At 47.1% G+C, this 22,154-nt stretch overlaps 1 protein-coding gene across 1 annotated transcript in view; it reads right to left on the bottom strand.

Moving 5' to 3' along the window:
• Positions 1-22,154, bottom strand: part of LOC115785040 (CASK interacting protein 2) — a 62,206-nt gene that overhangs the window by 21,714 nt on the left and 18,338 nt on the right. The window contains exons 3-6 of the mRNA XM_030736479.1: positions 12,764-12,815; positions 2,031-2,128; positions 1,793-1,938; positions 196-291 (exon numbers count right to left, since the gene is read on the bottom strand). Coding sequence (XP_030592339.1) covers positions 196-291; positions 1,793-1,938; positions 2,031-2,128; positions 12,764-12,815 — 392 coding nt within the window. The remainder of the gene's footprint in view (positions 1-195; positions 292-1,792; positions 1,939-2,030; positions 2,129-12,763; positions 12,816-22,154) is intronic.

The following is a 22,154-nucleotide window of genomic DNA, read 5'->3' as shown; positions in this document are numbered from 1 at the left end:
CATGCTAATGTGAAGGCTCTGCAAGCCAACTGTAATCCAACTGAGGTGCCAACTATTTGTGTTGTTTTTTAATTTTCTATATTTAAGTGTCTGTTTTTACAATATTTTTTCAGTTTTTAATTAACTGTAATTTTAAAATAAATGCTGTGAGAGCAAAGCAGAGAAACACGAACACCTGAAAACACAGAATCTCACCTTGACTCGTCCAAACTCACAGGCCAGATCCAGAGGAGTCTTCTTGGCCTTGTTGACCAGACACGGGTTTGACTGATGCTGCAGCAACATCTCAGACTGAGACACAAACAAACAAACAAACCATCGAGCAGTGAGACGCTCACAGTCACAGCAGTTAGCATAATGTTAATGAATCCTTCTTTACTCGGGTCGCTGCAGCCTCAGCTCGTCCTCTGATCATTCGCCTGCAGAAACCAGCAGGAGTCAGAAATATTTCTCTGGAGCTGGCGGCACTCATATGGATCATTTTTTGTCATGTGACCCATGAAACGCTGCTTTTAGATTGGTCACATGTTGCCAGCCCCGCCCCTTTCCTGTGAACGCCCAGAGTAAACCCTGTGTGGGTGAGAGTCCAGCTAACAGAGACACCCTGGCTGTGCTGAACTGGCTTCATGGTGCAGGACCCAGCACAGACTCACAACCAGCAGCAGCTGAAGGCTGCAGTGAAAACCTGCAGAGCATCTCAGAGGACTCACAGACTGCAGAGTAATGATCCTTCAAGCATTAAAAACAATCCTTATATTACATTTTAGTTAGTTCAGTTACTTTGAGCCTCTGAAATGGAGCAGTGAGTATAAAGGTCTGTAATGCAGTGTGCACCTGAACCACAGCACAGAGCAGAAACCACAGAGGCTGTCAGCGTCCCACAGGCTGACTTTAAATGACGGAGGGTTAGTCGAGGTTATGTCATAACTGAGCAGTCCTAACACGCCAGCTACAGAAAGACTGCTCCTTATTTCTCTGAATATCACACAGTGATGCTGAGAGCAGCATCATTACTACAGCTGCTTGCTAACACTTTAAAAAGACCCTCATTGTCCCACATTAAGATCTCAGGAAGTAAAGCTGAAGGAGAGAAACTCTGAGGATGAATAATTTACGTCTGAAATCGCCGGAGGACAGGACGTGAATCTGACTTCAGATCAAACACCTGCAGAGCGATGCGCCATCTCAGCCCCTATTATTTCACGTTGATGCCGTCATGTGGATAAAGTTTCAGAGCTGTCAGCCTCCAGCTCTGCTGCTGAGGCGGACTCAGCGAGCCATCCTGGAGACCGAGCTTTAATCAAAAGTCCAGATTAGCATATAAATCTCTCCCGTCTCCCTCGGGCCGGGGTCACACACATAACAGGGGCTGTTTCAGCTCACCTACATTCATCCTAATCCCGGCCTCAGAGCTGTGAGAGCAGCGAGTGCCACAACAGAAGGAATCAAATCTGACCTCAGGATTACTGATTTCATCAAACATCCCCTCCTCTTCCTGCTCACATCTGTGCTGCTGAGCCTCCCAACTCACAAACACCAACATTCACCCCAGATCTACACTCCAGCATCCCGGTGGGACCCCAGCGTGGGAGTCTGTGGGGATTTTGGAGCTTCGCCCGGCGCTCGATGCTGGTGAGGGCGTGTTTTTGCCTCCGTCTCTGGGGTATTTTTAGAGTCCACGCCTTTGAGTGGGCCCAGCAGTAATGAGGCAGACAGTTTAAAGTATAAATACAGCAAACAGCGCTCAGTCTGACACATCTCGTATTTCACAGGAGCGAAACTTTCCACTCACCACTTCATAGTGGCCGTACTGAGCGGCCAGGTGCAGAGGGATGTGACCGTCAAGTGAGGCGCCGTTGACAGACGCTCCGGAGCGAAGCAGCATCAGGACGGATTCGGCTTTTCCCTGCCAGGCCGCGTAGTGCAGCGGACGCATTCCTGCACAACAACAACAACAACACAAACTGAGTGTGAGTCGCTGTGAGACACACAAAGGAAGAGCTGATCTTCCAGGTGTGTGAGCGTCTCACCGTTGCTGTCCTTGATGTCCACGGTGGCCTGAGCCTCCATCAGCGCCGACAGCAGCTCGGTGGTCCCCGTGAGGGCAGCGTGGTGCAGCGCCGAGAACCTGAGGTCAAAGGTCACAGAGAGCTTTAAAGTCACAGATAATACAGATTATACTTTGAGGATATTTCATATCTAAAATGAATTCTACAAATACAATCATACAGTAATGTGTACAAACATGTGATACTCTGAGATACTGATGTACCCGTACTCATTATATTTGAATACATTTATGATATTTTATACTCTGTATGGCATACCTGCAGTCAGACTCTGATCTGCTGCCCCGCTGCGTGACCACTGTGACATCACAGAGTCAAACTTTCAAAATAAGACAGGAAGTGGCCTCTGTGACTCTCTCGCCCTGTTGTATTGAACGCACACACGCTTCATTCATGCCGTGCCATGTTTGCGTGTCCGCTGCGTTTGCGTGTGACACAAAGGCGTCACTTCTGCAGCTCCACAGAGCAGCGTGTCACATGCTCCGTGTGTGAAAGGCGCTTCAGATCCCTGCTGTTTACTGACGACTGCAGCGCGCCGCCCAGCTGGATCACAGCCGCCGCAGACACACACCACATCAGTGCGCCCGCCGCCGCCGGCTTCATTCACACACATGTCAAAGAGGTCTTTGAAAGGAGTCAGAGTGGAAACAGACGTCTGCTCTTTAATGAGACAGGACAGCGCTCCTCTTCTTCCTCACAACAATACGATTCTGTCCGTGATTCTAAATCACATTCAGACCTGATTCTGTGATTCAGGGCGAGTCAGAGGGAAACAAAAGGCTGAGCAAACGCTCGGTGGAGTCTGAACTCGCCACCGTGCGGACGAAGAAAAGGGCGGAGGCCGATCCTTGTGTGAGTCAGACAGAGGCCTGCAGGTACAGGTAACAGCAACACCTGGGAACACATCAGCCACACCCTCACCCAGCTGTGCCCGTTTCTCTGCTGCGTGTGGAAATATCAGCAAACGTCACATTTACAGTCTGCAGCTGGTTTGGAATTAAATATCTTCATGTTTCACATAATGAGCTGAAATTTGTGGAAACCAGCAGATGGAACATGAGTTTGTTATAATTCAGATTTCTGCAGGTTCATCATAAAAACACTTTTCACAGAGAAACACACAAAAACTCTTTTATATTGACGACTTAAGAACTGATATATTATTAGTAGAAGTAGCAGCATTATAGTATTATTTATCATACCTCATATTAGAAAATAGAATAGAATAGAATGCCTTTTATTGTCATTATACAGGATGTACAATGAGATAGGAGGGCCACTCCTGTTCAGTGCCATGCAATAGAAAATCAAATTCTCTAAAATAAAAAATAAAAATATTATAGTCTAGTATAATCAAGAAATATACAGAAAATAAACAATGTATAAAATATACAAAAAATAGAATGTATAAAAATATATACATACATTGGTGCATCTGTACATTGTAAGAAAAGTAAATAAGTGCATACATATAAAAATGAAGATGATGAATATTGCACTAGTGAATGAATACTGGATATTACCAATATAGGAATGTTAGATATTGTTCAGTAGGAATAATATAATATTGCACAGAGATGTGGGTGTTGCACAGTTACAGTGGGTGAGTGTGTGAGTTCAGGGTGGTGATTGCTCTGGTGAAGAAACTGTTCTTGAGTCTGTTTGTTCTGGCTTTGATGCACCTGTAGCGCCTGCCAGAGGGCAGCAGGTCAAACAGGTCAAAGCCAGGGTGTGAGCTGTCCTTGATGATGTTCCTGGCTCTGCTGATGCAGCGGGAGGTGTAGATGTCCATCAGGGAGGGGAGAGGGCAGCCAACGATTCTTTGTGCTGTCTTGACTACCCTCTGAAGCCTGACCCTGTCTGCCTCAGTGCAGTTGACTGTATTGAATTCTTTTGTAACTGCAGGTAGGTGCAGCGACCAACTAGTCGCACAAAAGTCGAGTGCACATCATGCAACACCCTCACCCTCCAGGAGCCTGCACAGATCATTTGTTTGGAGGCAACCAGTCTGCAAACACACTGCAGTGAGTGTAACCAGCAGATTTCAGTGTTTCAGTATCAGACCTGATCGCTGTGTCCACAGTGAGCAATCAGGTGTGTTGTGTCTTTGCCAGAGGGAGCCCAACTTACCTGGTTAACACCTGGCTGTATTGTGGGTATTTTCCTATATAAAGCATGTTTTTGTCATCGTGCAGTAAAATCGCCGTCCTGCAGGACCTGCGTCACGATGTGTGGAGGAAGTTCTTTCAGTATCAAGTCTATGAGGTTCTGGCTGGACTCTCAATGTAAGTCATTAATGTGAATTTCTGTTTATCACCATTAACACCTGTTAGAGTCCGGCTTTAACTTCAGTCTCTTTAACACAAATGTAAAGTCACAGCTGTCCAACAATAACTTTATTTTAAACACAGAAATGTATTATAAATATAAACACCTCTAAAAAAGGAAACATATCTGAAATGTGTCACCTGAAAACATCGAGTTTAACTTTTTGACTATTTTCTGACTTTTAATAAACCAAACAATTATTAACCAAAGTGCAGCTGAAGCAAATATAGTTTCCTTCATAAAGTCACATCAACCCTCCCCCACACATGAAGCAGTCAGAGAGGGAATAAAGCTGCAGGCGACCTCTGTAAATAAAGCAGCAGAAACATTACAGGAGCTCTGCAGCAGCACAGGGAGGAATAAAGACGGGGGGGCTGTTTTTAGAGCTTTCCTTTCTTTCTGTTGCGTAATGTGAGGATGGCATTCATGTGGGTAGGAGACAGCGCCGAGGGCAGCTCCAACAGTAATGGATGGATCAGTGAGAGGCAACAAAGAGCAGCAGCAGGAGGAGACTTTAACACGAGGAGTCAGAGCGAGGACTCGAGTGCGTCGCTGTGATAATGAGTGTGAGCGAGGTCCTGAAAACACGCACGCGTCATTATTAGCAGAGGATTAAAGGCCGAGCGGGACGGCGGAGAGACGCGGGGTGTCGGGAAACAAAGTTTCATGTCTCAGAGTTTATCAGAAATAAAAAGCTTTTTAATCTGGATTTACGCTCAGGTGCATCTGTCACATGGCCTCTGTGCACCCCCACAGCAGGTTTAAACCACACAAGCTTTCAGCCTTAATTCATGGAGATACATACAAATTAAATTCAACGTTATTATAGTTACCTTGAAAAAGTAATCTGTTACTTTACTGATTACTTAATTTCAGAAGTAACTACGTTAGACTGCAGGTTACTTTGTTAGTTACACTGATCAGCTGCTGGTACTCCTCCCTCCACGGTTTCTGTGTGTCGCTGTGTTTTATTGTCCTCGTGCTCAGAACGGGACTTAAGGTCACATCAGGCCGACGTCACTGAGACACGAGAAGAAAACAAAAATCTATCTTTGCACTGAGGACAATGACAAAAACAGTAACACAAATAAGTAACTGTAATCTGATTACTGGATTACTGAGAAAAGTAATCAGATTACAGTAACGTGTTACTGACATCACTGATTACTGATCACTGAGGTGACTGGACAAACAGGATTTTAAATGTAACAACTGCTTGTTATAGATGTCCAAAAACTTATGGACCCAGCTGTATTATAAATGGACTCAATCATTTTCTTCATTTTAAAAAGTGGATTTTAGTTTTTTACTTTTCTAATTTTCTCATAAAAATATAAACTAAACAAAAATGAATCCTTCAGTTTCTTTAATCTGGAGCTAATGCCGGGTTTCCATTAGTTACGACTCAGCAGGACTCGGCACGGTCGTGTTGTGTTGTGTTTCTATTGCAATTGAGGACCACCACAGTGTGGGTGGAGTCAATACAGCAGCGTGGGCAGTAGTCGCATGATGTAACTCATATGCGGCTCAAAACACAACAATAGATGAGATAGAGGCAAGCTAACAAGCTAACAGCTAATGCCAGTTTAATATCATCATCATGTATAAGTCCCTGAATAATGTTTTAATAGATGAAGGTTATCATTAAGTATAAACCTATACCCCCGAACACGTCATAATCGTTTGTGTACTTCTGGCAACAATTACCGTAATAAAACTGCAGTAATACACTGTGTTGGTTGTGAAGTGCAGTTTCTCAGCTTTCAGAAACTGAATTTTTTCAGATCGCCTTGGATGGCTTGTAACCCCAGCTGAGCGAGTACTAAAAAAGTACCTGGTACTAATGGAAACACCTTCAAGCTGCACCGAGTTGAGTCACACTGAGTAGATACTAATGGAAACACGGCTTAAAATCTCAGCTGTAACCTTCAGACCGCCGTGCAGGCTGAACACTGACAGAAGCCGTCAGGACTCAGAGACAACACCCCCCCCCCGACACACACACACACACACACACACACACACACACACACACACACACACACACACACACTCTGGGACATTGAGGGCCTCTGTGACCTCCCCTCTCATCACCCCACCACCACCACCGAGCAAGAGGTCCACAGAAACAGAGGGGTCCTGACCTCCTCCCCCTCCCTCTCTGTCTCTGCTGGTGTCATCATACAGACTGGAATGCACTGCAGTGGTATTACACACACCACACACACACACACACACACACACACACACACACACACACACACACAGACACACACACAGACACTCCTGTTACAGCTGACATTCCTGCTGATAGTGTCACATTCCTGCAGAGGCCCAACCAATCACAGAGCTCTAAATCTTCCTCTGACGGCCATCTGTCTGCAGGAATCGACTGATGGGGGGGGGGGGCAAACACCAGCAGCAGATATCTGATTCAGACTGGATCTGATGCACCACAACACAGCAATAAGCTCCCTGATGCTTCGTCTTCACTACAACAGGAGTTTCAGAAAGTTTCAGACCCCTTTTCTTTTTTAAAGCTGCACCAACTCGTGGTTCATAAGAGAAACCATTACTGTTGCATACAATAATACAAAATACTGGTGACTTTCACCTTGCAGGTCCTAAATTCCCACTGCATGTCTTCCTCTAGATAAAAGCTGAACAAGTGCTGGACTTAAAAGCCAAATAAACTTGTTCCTGTAACTGCAGCGTTGTCCAAATATCAGCAGCAGAAACAGGAGAAATCTCTGACCGTCAGCACTGAAGGTTCTTGACCCTGAAATGATTGTTGGATGGTTTTCTTTGCCTCACAGGACAGTACAGCGAGTCTCTTTGGATTCTGCTGGTCAGATGATTTCAGTTCACTTCAGTTTTATTTATAAATCACCAAATCACAACAAACAGTCACACTGTCAGTGTGAATGAGCAGATGTCTATCCTAATCAAAACCCCTGGATGACCTCAGAGGTGAGGGCACCTTTGTGGACCTGGAACTCCGCCTTCAACTCAGGTGACAGAGCTCTGTACAGCACAGGTCTGACCTCAGGAGAGGCATTAAGGCTGCAAAGGAGGAGCACAGGAGGAAAGTGGAATCACACCTGCAGAATAACGACTCTCGGTGGGTGTTGTTAGGAATCCAGCATCTGATGAGCTACAAAGCAAACTCATCAGCAGCTGTCCATGCAGAGGCCTCGCTAGCAGGTGAACTCAACCACTTCTTTGCCCACTTTGAGTCATCCAGACCAGCCACACCCCTGGTCCCCTGCCAATCCCCCAGCCCACAACCTTCCACTCTCCAGGAACACCAGGTGAGGCTGTAAAGCCACGGAAAGCTGCTGGACTGGATGAGGTCCTGGGCAAAGTGCTCCATACCTGTGCAGATCAGCTGGCAGGATACTCAACACATCCTTCACCACTGCTCTCCACACAGCCTTGGAACACTGGGAACACTCAGGAACCTACGTCAGGATGCTGTTCATCGACTACAGTTCCCATCCTGGTGGAGAAGTTGGCTGATTTGACCCCCACCTGCCCGCAGGTTGTTAAGGTGGGTCAGCTCTGCTCCTCCACCCTGACACTTAGCACCAGCTCCCCCCACAGCTGTGTGCTGAGCCCCCTCCTGTATGTACACTGTGCCCCCATCCACCCCTTGAACACCATCATCAAGTTTGCCAATGACACCACGGTGGTTGGCCTGATGGTGGGGGGTGATGGATCAGTTTACAGGGAGGAAATACGGGAGCTGGTAGGGCGGTGCAGCAAAAACAACCTGGAGCTGAACACCACTAAGACCAAAGAGATGGTCACTGACTTCAGGAGGCAGAGAGGGGACCACGCTCCACTTTACATCAACAGAGTCTGTGCAGAGAGAGCAGACTCCTTCAAGTTCCTGGGGACCCACATTTCTGAGGACCTCACCTGGACTGCCAACACAGCAGCATTGGTAAAAAAGGACCAGCAGAGACTCCACTTCCTGAGTCCTGCAGAGGAACCACCCGGAGGAGAAGTCCTTCAACCGATCCACCACAGAGTCTGTGTGGTTCACTGCCTGCTCTGCTGCAGGCAGGAGGGCTCTGCAGAGGGTCACCAGGTCTGCTGAGAGGATCATCGGCTGCCCCCCTGCCCCACTCTCACTGTATTAGCAGAGAAATAAAATCTTGGCAGACCCCTCCCACCGCAGTCAACACCTGTTCAACCTGCTGCCATCAGGCATTTGTCAGCTCAGAGTGTCCTGAAGCTGCTCTGTTTGTGTTGATGATTGGCTGCTTGATGTCAGGGGGCGGGACAACCACCATCTATGGTGTTAATGAACTCTGTGTGTATGACTCCAAGCACCATGCCTTCCTCCAGTTTAGACAGCATGCTTCAGTCAGTAATGTCAGATAACGTGGAAACAACTGAAACAGCTTTCCCTCGACTTTTAAACCAAAGAAACTCAAAGGAATGAGACAATGGAAAAACGAGATCACTGAAAGACAGCTAAAACTAACAGGTCTGAATTTAAAGAGGTCTCATAAATCTAACTAAACACCAGGACACTGTTTACTCTAAAGAGGCATCCTGAACGCCCCACAGCCCTGAAACTGCAGGATACTGTTTAACAGCACCGTCTCTGAGAGGCTCTGAACCAAAGGCTTCATTAGACACCAACAGGGAAACACAACTGTGAGACAGGAAGCAACAAAAATGACTGACTGTGGTGAAAATGACATTTTATTGCAGTTTTTGTTGAATCCTGTGGAGATGAAACAGCAGAGATCATGAACGATTGTTCATCACATCAAAACTGATTCTTTCATTCTTTATTTTTAACCAAAAGACGACTCGACGCGTCCCAGCGTGGATATCAAACAGCGTGAAATCACGCCGCTCCCTTCAGAAACACGATGGACAGATTTAGAGTTTCTGCTCAGGTTAGAGGCTCGGGCTGAGGCAGGCTGACACGTGGAAACACGAGCATGCTCAGATGGCGGCGGGCGGGACGCAGGCCTGAGCACGTTCACCCAGTTTAATAAATCTCTGAGGATTTGCACAATGAAGCTCAGCCTGGACAAATAATATCCCAGATCCCTGCTGGGATATTTATTCAGTCACAGCACTTCAGAGAACCTGATAACAAATAAAACCACTAGAATAAGACTAGAAACACCTGAACCGGCTGAAACTGGTGGGATGAGACTGGCAGAGAGTTTTTCTCACGTCCCATCCAAACACCTGTGCTTTAATGCCAGTGAAGAAACTCCGCCCCAGACCTCAGCCACGCCCATCGCCAAGTGTACCCGAGAGCAGGGAGTAAAAAAAGTGAAGGAATTTCTGTTAATGACATTTTTCAATGTGAGGAAGGCCACAGCTTCATCACCTCCTAACACACATCTATGGGACAAAAACTACAACGTGTGACGGCCGCCGGCAGCTCGGGCCGCCTCCCGGACAAAAGGCCCGATCTGCCGCCATCACAGGGAGCCATTCCAGCGCCGATCTCCGTGGAAACACTTCCAAACATGGAGCCAGCGAGCTGCCGGAGATGTCAGCACAGACTCTAATACTAATTTGTCTCACAGGGACGCAGAGAGAGGCCTCCCTTTATACACTGTGTGTTTGTTTCTCACACTCTGACCACAGAGCGCATACACACACACACACACACACACACACACACACACACACACACACACACACACACACACACACACAGTGATGAATGGCAAACCTGCACTAACACCAACCCTTTAATGCCTCTGACTGGAGTCAGAAGTCCTCCTCAGGTCACCTTCTCTCCTCACCTGCAGAGGAGGGGCGTGGCATCACCATGTGGTGCTGAAAACCAATCAGAGTCCAGAGGAAACCTTCAGCTTTTGTACAGGCAGAGTTTTGGTGAGGGGGGGGGTTGAATGCCTCTGGCACCTTCTTCTTCTGCAGGTCGACTGATGGTTACGTTTCATCTGCTCAGAGTTTCTGTCTCAACACGAAAGTCGGCAAAAGACGGCAAATCCTCCACAGACCCCAGGAAACAACTCAAAGACCTCTGCACGAGGTCCCACCATACACGGAAAGTAGAGCTAAGCTTTTCCAGCTGCACGTCTCCGGATCAGCCAGCATCGCTTTAAAGCCGAGGTCTTCATCATTGTGTGAGGTCTTCATCACTGCGTGTGTTTCTGAGACTCTTCAGCGGGGTCGTGACACCCGGGCCGATGAAACCCAGAAACCAACCGAGCTTCTGTTTCTGGATGTTGTTTCTACAGGTAAATCCTGACTCCATAATCCATCAGCCTCACAGCTCAAACATGAACATCGGAGCTTTCACAGTGTTCGGTGTGACGTCACACAAACAGCAGCGAGTCACCAGAGTGTAAAAGTCCCCACTAATCACCGACTTCCTCCCTGAACCTCTCGCCTGGTTTTATTCCATCAAATCATCACAGGAGCCACTGAGAGGAACACTGAAAACACGCTGCTCCCACCACACACCGACACTTATCAGTGACCCAGTTCTGTCTTATAAAACAATAACTCGTTCATAGTTTAATACTCTAACATCTGACACGTGCTTCCTGGTAATGGAGGGTTCAGACGGTCTGAGATGAGCCTTGAGAACCACGTCAGCATCGACGACAAGCTGCCGACAGACACCCGAGGATTGTGGGAAGCGGTGTGTTGTGTTTAGATACAGCAGTATGATAACTGAGTGAGGAGGAGGAGGGGGAGGAGGAGGAGCTGTGTCTGAGCTCCATCGCCCAGCAGCACTGATGAATAATAAAAAAAATCCTTCTTCCTGTCTGAGATACACATCCCCACAGAGACCATTAGACCCAACACACACACACACACACACACACACACACACACACACACACACACACACACACACACACACACTCAGGGTTATAACTGAACGGTGCTGCTGAAGTAAATGTGTTTAAACAGCAGTATTTCTGTAGTATTTCACAGTATGTTTCACAGTATTTCTGTAGTATTTCACAGTATGTTTCACAGTATTTCTGTAGTATTTCACAGTATGTTTCACAGTATTTCTGTAGTATTTCACAGTATTTCTGTAGTATTTCACAGTATGTTTCACAGTATTTCCCACCATCCCTGCTCACAGAGCCCATTCGTCTCCTCTCTTTAACCTTTCCTGACCTCTGCTGTCAGCGCTGTATTAAGTCATCCAGGCTCTTTGTAAACACTCCTATCTCAATGATCACCCCTCTTCTCCCCGACCTTTGACCCCGCTGCCACCACCCCTCCTCCTTCAGCCCAGTCGGGAGCCTACATAAAGAGTGGGACACTTGAAGGCGTCTCAGGACTGGTGTGGTGGTCCACAGACTGTCAGACGGTCTGAAAAGCCTCAAACGGCTCTTTTATGAAGCTCGACTCTCGGGCGGCACTTCCTGATTTACTGCTTCAGACGACGAGCAGAAACCCGAAGCAGGCACACCTGACACCTGTACGGGGGCTGTGACCACCGTGCTCTCCTCTGTTTCTGTTTCCTGGGAACAAAGAAACGCTTCACAGAAAGCTGCAGGAACGTCTGTTTCTGTGATTGTGTTAATTTGGTTTTTGTTCCCATAAATCTGCACAATAAAGGTGGAGTGTGCACCGCCCACAGAGACGCACTGCTGGGAACTACAGCAGGCTGAACTAAACTGCAACGATCCTTTAGGTTGGGCATTATTTTGAAGGATTGCATTCCACCGATGATGATCTAATTCCATTTATTCCAGTTCACTTCAAATATCGGGACAGCATACTTTAATAAAATGAGTGATGATCTCATATTTGCTGCTGGTTTCAGAGGAGATGATCAGACCTGAGGTTTGCAGAGAGGTGGAGGGCTCACTCCTTCCTGTTTTTCCTGAACTAAAGCAGTAAATCGGAGTGGTAACTGGAGGATGGTGGAGGTGACATAACTTCCTAATCACCACAGCTGCAACTTTCCCAAATTTAAAGGATGCACAATAAGCACATCACATTACAGGAGCACCATTTTAACCTTTGGAAAAGCCTCGCTGCAGTTTTAAGCTGCTCAGATTCAGGAGGGAAGAAACAACTCCAGGAAGTCTCAGACTAAAGTTTCCTCGTCTCCTTTCAGGCTGCCGACAGGAAATGAAACCAGTCAGCATTTAACCGGCTAATGACCGGCTCCGGGTTCAAACCGACACGCTTAAAAAAAAAAAAGAGCTTTAAATGATGTTTGGAAGGCGCCTCTCTGAATCTGCTGAGTGGACAGAGCGGCAGAGTGGAAACTTTTTTATAGCCGCTCAGGGATCAGAGTAACACGAACACGGAAGAAAGAAACACTCCCTCTCTGGGAGGAACGGGTCCAGAAAACATCTTTTTATAGTGTTGACTTCATCACTCACCCATCTGAGTCCTGGTAGTTCACATTCAGCCTCTTCGTGGAGCCCAGCAGCTCTGAAAGACAGAAACACACAACATGTGAGTACCTGAGCGTCAGGTGAGCGCGCAGGAAGGAGGCGGAGCGGCTCTCACAGGTGCAGTCAGGAAAACATCTGGTTACAGCATCGAACCTGCTCCTGAGGATAACAGACGCCAAGGCTCATGGGTAATGTAGTATTTAGAGGATCTGAAACCAGCAGCGTTTCTAGAATGAATTCACAGCAAAAAGAACAAAAAGAGCAGAAATCTTCATTCCAACAGTCTCACGACATGAAGTCAGAGCAGGTGAAGGTGCTCCTGATGTTAATGTGCAAACCTTTATTCATGTAAAATTCAGCCTGGATCCTTTATTGTTGTTCCTCATTATTAAAAAATATGAGGGGTGGGGTCTAAACCACTGCTTCAAGCTAACTTTCTTCTGATTGGCTGCCCCTTGCAAACAGAAGCCTTTTACATAGCACATTGAAGCTTTCTGAGAACTTTGATTAGCTTGTAGCTGAAACGTGAATGCTGCCACACGAGCTGCTGGTGATCACAGTAACACAGCTGTGGTGTAAAAGCAGTGTAACACCAAAGATACTGCAGCAGTATTATGGCCCATATTTATGTGTTGTGTGTGTGTGTGTTGTGTGGTGTGTGTAAGACAATAAGACAATAAAATGTGATTTAAAAGCAACTTTACCAAATTAAATCTCCTGAAATCCACAGCAGTCAGTGTGGTTACAAACATGTTTGTGTAAAATTCACAGAAACAGAGTAAAGAGGGTTAATGAGCAAGTTTAGCTGAATCCATTGAAGCAGTGCTGACTCGCTGGAGTCACTGCCAGTTTGGGCTTCACCTGCTTATAGTCCTTGTAGATGTTTTTCTCAGTGTGATTTTTTTATAGTAAATTCTGGCCCAACTCGTTTTAAGGCCTTACACGAGTCTCTGCTGCATCACTAAAACCTTCCTGCTACATGCTAACTCACAGCACAGGTCCTACAGGCACCCTGCAGGGCCAAAACTAACAAACTGCAGTGTGGTTTTGCGTGTGTGTTATCTGTAAAAACTCTGCAGCGATCAAAGTTGTCGGGACCACAGGTGGAAGCACATGAGTCAGTGAGGACGTCCACGTCTGCCTGCTGCAGGATGATGATATTAAAGGCAGCAGGAGACCCTCCCACACTCCTTCCCCACTGAAGGAAATCCAATCAGAGCCAATGGGAGGAGATGCTTCCTGCAGCAGCCGGGACACTTGATTGTAAATCACCCTCTTGAGGAAGCTTCATTAGCCTCTGGCCCAGCCCTGACCTCCTCAGCAGGTTTGCTGCAGAGACACTGAAGGATCAAACTCAGCGGCTCTTTGATGCGCTGCCAGACAAAGACCCTTCACCGCCGGGGGCGAGACCACAGACTCGTTCCCAACCTCGTCCAGCGAGGCGTCTCCTGCTCACAGGAATGTCGTGCTTTCCAAAGCGGCCGGGTCCTTCTGCAGTCTGTTTGGTACAGTGGGGTCTAATCAGCGTGTCATTATAGCGCCATGGTCTGCGACTGCAACTCAGAGCTCCTCTCCTGAGTCATCACGCAGTTAGAGCTCCGAGGTTCCAGGACCTCATGGAACCAGTTTAACTCCATCAGGTCCTGTGGGAGCTCCGGGGCTTAAAACCCCACAGAAGGGCTCCAAGTTCAGCTCCAGGTCAGCAAGTTTTTATTGCTGATGTTTGACTTTATAATCTACTATATTTAACACGTTTTTCCTCATAATTAATTTGGGATTTTTCTTTAAATTTATTTACAATCTCAAAGGATTTTTCACTTTATTAAATCATAAAATTTGGATTTTTTTTCTTATATTTATTATTTTAAAAGTTGAAATAATTTCAGACTTTTTTGTTCATTTGTTTAATTAATAAAATTAATTGTTTAATTTACAAACTTATTCTCAGCAAATTTCCTCACATTTACACTCTGGCTCTAATACACTGTCACAGGAATAATAAAATATTCCATCACAGCTGTCAGTACCTGTACACACAGCCACTGTCAGGGGTCACAGGGGTCAAAGGTCAGCCAGCAGGCACTTTACAATAGAGATCCCACAGACTCATCACCACTGTGAGGCTTAAAGGAGAGTCTGCTGCCATTAACATCTGCTGCCACGCCCCTAAAAAACAAACAACCCCCCCCCAACCATAACAGCAGCGTTTGAAGTGATGAAGATCTCGGGGAAACACAGCAGGCTTCCCCTCCGGGATCACAGCGCTGCTTTGATAATGACCTGGATTCATAATTAACAGGAATAAACGAGTCGAGACACAAATGAAGACCCAGAAACAGGCTGAAGAGGAAGAGGAAGAGGAAGAGGACGTCAGACTGCAGGGATGAGACACTCGACTGCTCGGCGTGACCGTCGCTTTCAGGCAGAGACTCAGACTCAGCTTCATTTAATCAGTAACTGTGAGAACAAAATCATTTTAATCAGATCAATAACTGAATCATTTTGAAACAGCATCTGCAGGTTTTAGATCTGTGTCATTACAGAAACGAGGACACTGGTGAGGATGATGGACAGCTGTATGAAATACGTGCATGCTGTTTAACGTTATATCCTCCTGATCACTCTGCAGTGAACCGCGGCTCACAGACCTGACTCAGCACTCAGAGATGCTGAAGGGTGTGAGGTTTGAACCCCGAGCAGAGAGGCTGCTCAGGCCCAGTTCATCAAAGCCTGTCCTCCTGCTCCGGCCTCTGATTGGATGAACAGATGTTTCCAGCCAAGTATGGCATAAAGATCAGATGGAACTGTGATCCCAAAACTCCCTTTGCATAAAAATGTGATTCAGTGATCAAGATGATTAACAAGACCAATCAATATTACATAACCTGCTGATATCAATGCGTTATGTATAACATCACTATAATCATAAGGCAACCATGTTGCTTACATTTGAGCAATATTGCTGAGCAGTAGGTATGGCTTTAATATTTCTCAATGATGAGTCATCCCTGAACAACATGTTAGACGATGCTCAGCAATCAGAAGTCAGCATCACAGGCTAATCAATAACTCTGCATCCTGGAGCTGATGTTCCTGTCACTCAGGAGATACAGGGAATCCCCACTTTCTTCATTTCAGTCAATAATGGTCCACTCGGTATATCCAATCTTACAGCACAATATGATCACATGATTAGGCTAAGCCAATCAGACATGAGAAGGAGGCTGCATATCATTAGCATATATTATCATAGCATTAGCATCCATGGTGTTTACGCTCCACTTCAGATAAAAACAGCCAAAGTGTACAAAGGTACCAAACATCCAGGAACATGAATATCAGGCTGCACATCTCTGAAGAGTAACGCACACGTATGTCAGGGTTCATGACTCAGTGCAGATCTGGAGTCTGCAGAGCAGGAATGTCAAACCTCAGAGGCAGAATGATGACACTATCCTCCCAGTTTATTTAAAATAAAAAGAGGATCTCACTGTTTGCTCATCAGTTTATTTTTCATCTTTGCCATTTTAATCTCAGACAATTTAACTTTTTTTTTAATGATGAATTCATTTAAATTTTTGAAAATGTAGAATTTCATTCTCAGAGAATAACAATGTTTTGGTTTCTTTAGTCTGCCATGCAGACGTTTATCTTCCCTGGATGCAGGCGGGTTTAGGACAGCGACCTCCTTCCAACTAGGGAAGAAAACAATGAGTTGTTGGTTGCCCGGAGGTTGTGTTCATTTTTGTCACCGTCCTGATGCTCCAAACAAACTCTGAAGGCGAGCGGTCGCAGACCTAATCCTCGTGTTCGAACAGACTGCAAGTTCATCATTGCATCAATCACTGCATCATTTTCACAGTGGAAAAACTGCTGAACGGTTCAAATACTGGCACCGGCACCCCGTCGGTGGAAAAGTGGCCGCAGTCATTTTTCTTAAAGTAACATAGTCGCTTGTGGCTAAGTTGGTAACACAGACCCTTGACTACATGCAGACCCACTGTTTCCATCCACAGACGCCCCCAGAGCCCCCCCCCCCCCCCCCCGTGAGCAGCACTAACATCATGTTACATTCAGAAACACTGAGGATTTCCTCGAGCGCTGAAGGGTAATGAGGCTGGCTTCACATCCACACAGTCACCAGCTGAAGATCAATAGTAAAGCCTTCATCATCATCATCATCATCATCGTCGTCTGCTGCACATTTGTCCAGAGTTATTTTTAATTTTATGTTTGTGGAACAAGGCGGGGCCGAGTCCCTGCAAAGACTGCAGGCTTTTTCTTTTTATAATTTCAGCTCAAACTTCAGCGTCCTGCAGATCAGCCGCCACAAGAATGCACAGAGAGGAGGAGGACGGGGGGGTGGAGGAGGAGGTGGAAGAGGAGGGAAAGGAGGAGGAGGAGGAGGAGGAGGACGGGGAGGTGGAGGAGGAGGTCTTCTGCAGGAGTCTGCAGATTTCAGTGGTCTGGCTGGATCATGAGGTGGATTCTAAAAGCAAATGTGTTGTTAAAAAAAGAGAGAATGTAAACTAAAATTAGCCGACCGCTGTGGGTCTCAGGGCTGTGATTAGACGTCTGCAGGCGCACCTCACACAGCTCTTTGTTTTCAGCTGCATTTGAAACAAAGCAGTAAACAGACGGGGACGCCGCGGCCGCCCGCCGCCGTCCTCCCTCCTCTCGTTGCGGTTGCAGCGCGGAGGCCGGGCAGCAGCTCTGTACTAAAGCGCTGGCCGACCTCCAAACGCACCACAACAGACCCGGAGTCAGAAAGTGAAACTCCTGCAGATTACAGTGTGTTCAGACAGAAACTCCTTCATGTGGTCAGAAAGCTGCTCACAGGACCAGCAGGTCACATGACTGCAGATATCAGCCTCTCTGAATATGACCAACAGTCAGAGGTCACGCTCAGGGTCACACTCTGTGGGCCTCAGCTTGTCCACCTGCTTTTAATGACTGACCACAGATTCTCCATCAGATGAAGATTGAAGAGGCGCCAGTTTAGCTCAGCGGTTTCACTGGGGTGAATTCGATGGACGTCCACTCCTGGGAGGATTGTGGCACTGCTTTTAACACACCTGAAGGATCCAGACCTTTCAAATGGCTCTGCTCCTCCTGGTTTAGGTAACTTGGTAACTCTGTAATCTATGACTGCAGATTGTGTAACAGCTGGAGATGCTTTTACATGAATCACAGTGTCGTAATGCTTTAGTCAGGCCTCAGCTGTTACTGTTTTTATGGAAGATGACCCTCGTGTTTGTCGGCCCTCATTTCCTGTTAGTGAGCGTGTGGCCTCGGTGCCCCCCCTCAGTCCCTGTTTGATAGAGCTGCTCAGACAGTGGCTGTGTTTGATGAAGCTGGGCTGTTTGAACACTCTCTGAGGGAAACATGGGCACCAGTCAGCACCCCTTCGTCCCTCCTCTCGGCCCTCAGAGAGGCTGCACAGGAACACAGGAAGCTGTGTGAGTGTTTGTCCAAAGCAGGAGTGGGACATGTCTGCCTCTTATCTGCTGACAGAGGACGCTGCAGTGAAGATGAAGACTCTCTTACATCTTATCTGAGCTCTGGAGGGATGAGGACATGGGGGGGGGACAGAGAGCCTCCCCAAAGGCTGGACTGGGAGCTGAACTGGGCCACGATCACAGACTGGTCTGATCTTCAGCTTTAGACAAACACGGGGTGCAGATGTTAGATATTAAAGAATAACAGTCTGCTGTCTGTCTGCTGGATCTTTGTCAATAAAGAGATTCTGCTGTATGAATGTAACGACCAGCTGCTGTAGCCGACACATTTATGATGCCGAGTACTGAATTAATGGTGAGTTTCAGCTCATTTTCACTGCTTTGGTTCACAGAGGAAGGAGGTCGCCGAGTTTTGGTCTAAACTTGTTCCTGTCATCACATTTCAACTGTGCACTCAGTTTGATTCAAACAAAAAATAATTAGCCTTTAATTTGCTGTGACTCATAGAAATCGGGAAGGAAGCGACGAGCGCCATCAGCTCTGCCCTTTCAGAATAAAACACGGTCTCAGAGCCACCTGAGGTTAAATTATTAATATCATTCTAACTGTTTGAAATTTCATTATTTTTTGTTGTTTTGAGCAGGTTGTTCTTCTTCAGAATGCAATAAAGTCTAAAATATTTGAATAACACACCTGTGACTGGCTCTGATCCTGGATCAGTGCACCTGTGCTCTTTATGAGCCTGAGAGTGAGAGCAGCACATTTTAAAGCATGAAAGAGTGTGTGTGTGTGTGTTGCAGAGGCGTTGGGCTGTAACCTGACCATGACTCGTGTGGGAGGAAGGGGGGGGGGGGTTGTGTTCGGCTCTCGGGGACAAAGCCGGGACTGGGAGTCGGGCCCTTCTGCACTTCCTGTCCCAGCACTATTGTTCCACAGGGCGGGACGCAGCAGCAAACAACAACATCACCAAACTTCCTCTCACTTTGTGCACCCTCCTCTCACACTGACTCCCCACCTCCAAATCTGCGCTGCAGTCTGCAGGTCAGTGAGGAGGTAACACACCTGCTGCTGAACAAAAACACCAACGTTAGCACAGCAGTTTAATGCTAACAAAGCCAAACTGCACCCTGCAGAAATAATCTGATTAACGTATAAATGTAATGCTCCCATTAAGGAGTTCACAGAGGTGATTTTACAGCTTTTAAAGAATATTTCAGTGCATATGTTTAAAAGTTTCAGCTTGAGTCTGCTGGAGAGGAACACCTTCACTTCCTGTCAGCAGGTGAAGCAGTGAAAATGTTTTAAATACAGAGTCCAAACCCTCTGAGAGTCTATCCATGTAATCTCTGCTGCGACTGAAAGCAGCAGCTGATCTACTCCACAGCAGGGGTCCTGGAGATGCTTGGCTATGAGGTGAACAGCCACAAGGAGCAGGACCCTCCATGGAGGAGGAGACTAGAGGCTAAGGTCAAGGCAGCATGGAGGGAATCAGCAGCTATCAGAGCTGCAGAAAGCTGTGATGAAGAAAGAGTTGCAACAAGCTGTCCACACCTGAGGCCTTAGAGACAGCCAATCAGAGGCTCTCAGCCTCGGCTAACCCCCGACGAGACAGAAGACAGGAGAATAAACCAGATGTTCTCCACTGATCCAGCCAAGGTGTACTCTCAGTGGGAGGGGAGCAATATATGAGAACCCCCACCACCAAGGCTGGAGACAGAGCCACAACCCCCCCCCCCCCCCCCCCCCCCCCCCCCCCCCCCCCCCCCCCCCCCCCCGCTCAGCAGACCACAGCAGCCTATTTTTCTAATTCTAATAAATTTTTCATGACTTTTAGTCTCACAGCCCAGAACAAAGAGCCCGTCTCATCGTGAGGCGTTCACTGCGCGCTGAGCCTCTCTGCAGGATCAGCTGGAGCCACGACTATCAGCCGTCCGATAACAGCGACGTCACGCTCGCAGCAGAGCTGATAAGACGCGCCTCAACCACTCGACCTGAACACCAACGCTCTGCAGGCTCAGCGGGAATGCAAACAGTATTCCTGCTGCTCACACGGTGCAGCACACAATAAAACATCTTCTCAACGGCACGCAGGGTTCAACCTGAGGGTCTGGACACTGAACACACACACACTTTTGAGCAAAAGCAAAAGACAAAAGAAGGGTGCAAAAACCTGCAGTTCATTTATATAGGCTGTGAGTTTAGGTTTAACTCAGGAAGAGAGTATGTCTTTTATTTTGAAGGAAAAAGGAAGTTCTCACATGTTAAAAACTTAACAAAAAATAAAAAATAAATGTCATTTAATTTGAACCCGATCCTGAATTTCAGACCTGCTTCAGAAGCAGGCTGCATGGACTCAATAAAGCTCTGTGAGTCCAAACCAAACATCCTCCAGCTTTTACATCCACAGGACTCCGCTCTGGTTTCCTCCTCAGACGGAAACTTCACAGCTCGTACCGAGGATCGCGCAGAGAGCCCGCCGGGTCTCACGGCTCAGAGCGTCCGGGCGATCCGTCACCCCTGACAGAGTCTGAGATTCAAACCAAACACAAAGCCTCCACGCTCCTTCTCAGGGCGGGCAGAACACGTGGTGTCGGCACGAAATCCCATTAAAGACGATTTCCGGAGCTCAACGAGGAAAATTTAAAGTCACATTAGAGCTCAGTGTGAAGTTTGAAGTCGTTTACAAATATACATATACTGGGTCATCGTATAAACTAAGCTTCTTACAAAGAGTACGTTTCTGTCATCACCAAATCCAAGTGTTGAGATGCGGTTCTGTGTCTGTTTTGTGATGCTGGTGAAGAGTGATGGCTTCACTTCCTGTCTGACAGCAGGTGGAGAGGTTTTCAGTATAATGTCCACCGCACACAGACTCCCGCTTTATACACAACAGTGTTTTCTAATAATTCGAGAACTCTTCACCAGGGTAAAGGAAAGGTTCCACAAGCAGACTCAGAGGAACCTCAGATTTATGAGGACCACACAGACCATCACATGGCTGTGAGGCACTGCAACCATCGTCTGCAGGCTGAAACAAGGCCCATCAGTCACGCTGACCGATGTGGAGGGCGGGTAAAAAGGAAGGAGGACCCTGATCTGAGGTCCAAACGTGAAAGTCACGTGCAGATGAAAGAGTTTAAACCTGAGAATGAAGGAGAGGTGAGACGAAGAAGTGCAGCAGGAGGGAGGAGAGAGGCCTGCAGTGCAGAAAACACAATAACCTCTGCACGTGTCAGCGTTTCAGAACATCTGTCCGAGAACGTTAATCGATCAGCTTCAAAACCGAAGCATCCTGATCGAGGGAAACTCAGAAACTGGAGCGTGACTTTGGAGAGAACAACAACATGCCAGTGGATAATTATCTGATCAGGAAAGGCAGCGTCACAGTTTTCAGGTATTTCTGAGCAGTTTGAACTCAGTGTTTATGTTTCATGTGACCTTTTTCATGAGGGGAGATCTGAAAACTAAAACACGGGCAGGCAGAGTTTTACATCCACAGAGGCCCGGGTCAGTCCTGGTCCTCCAGGCAGGACTGCTGCAGAGCCTCAGGACAACTGATGGGAAAGACTGCTGCCACGGCGCTCCGTGTTTAATCCAGGCTGGAAGCAGAGAGGGAGAGATGGTCGGCTATGATGGAGGTTTATCAGACAGCAGATATGGAGCCTGATTAAAAGTCATGCAGACTGTCAAGTCAGCTTTAGAAGCCTGAAAAGGCTCAGAAGCGTCTGTCTTTGTTTCAGCCACGTCGCCTGCAGATCTCGTCCTCCTCACCAAATGAGAAAAAAGCTCTGAAGAAGAGTTTACCTGGAATTCTGACCTCCTGGCAGATCCCACCTATGATCATAAATAGGTGGGAAAATGTGTTGGCTGAAGAGGCCGGTGAGATTTTTACCATTCAGGGATTCAGAGGGCCAAAC

This window comes from Archocentrus centrarchus, chromosome 8 (assembly GCF_007364275.1).
Source record: "Archocentrus centrarchus isolate MPI-CPG fArcCen1 chromosome 8, fArcCen1, whole genome shotgun sequence".
Lineage (NCBI taxonomy): Eukaryota > Metazoa > Chordata > Actinopteri > Cichliformes > Cichlidae > Archocentrus > Archocentrus centrarchus.
This window is presented reverse-complemented; position numbering and strand designations above follow the sequence as displayed.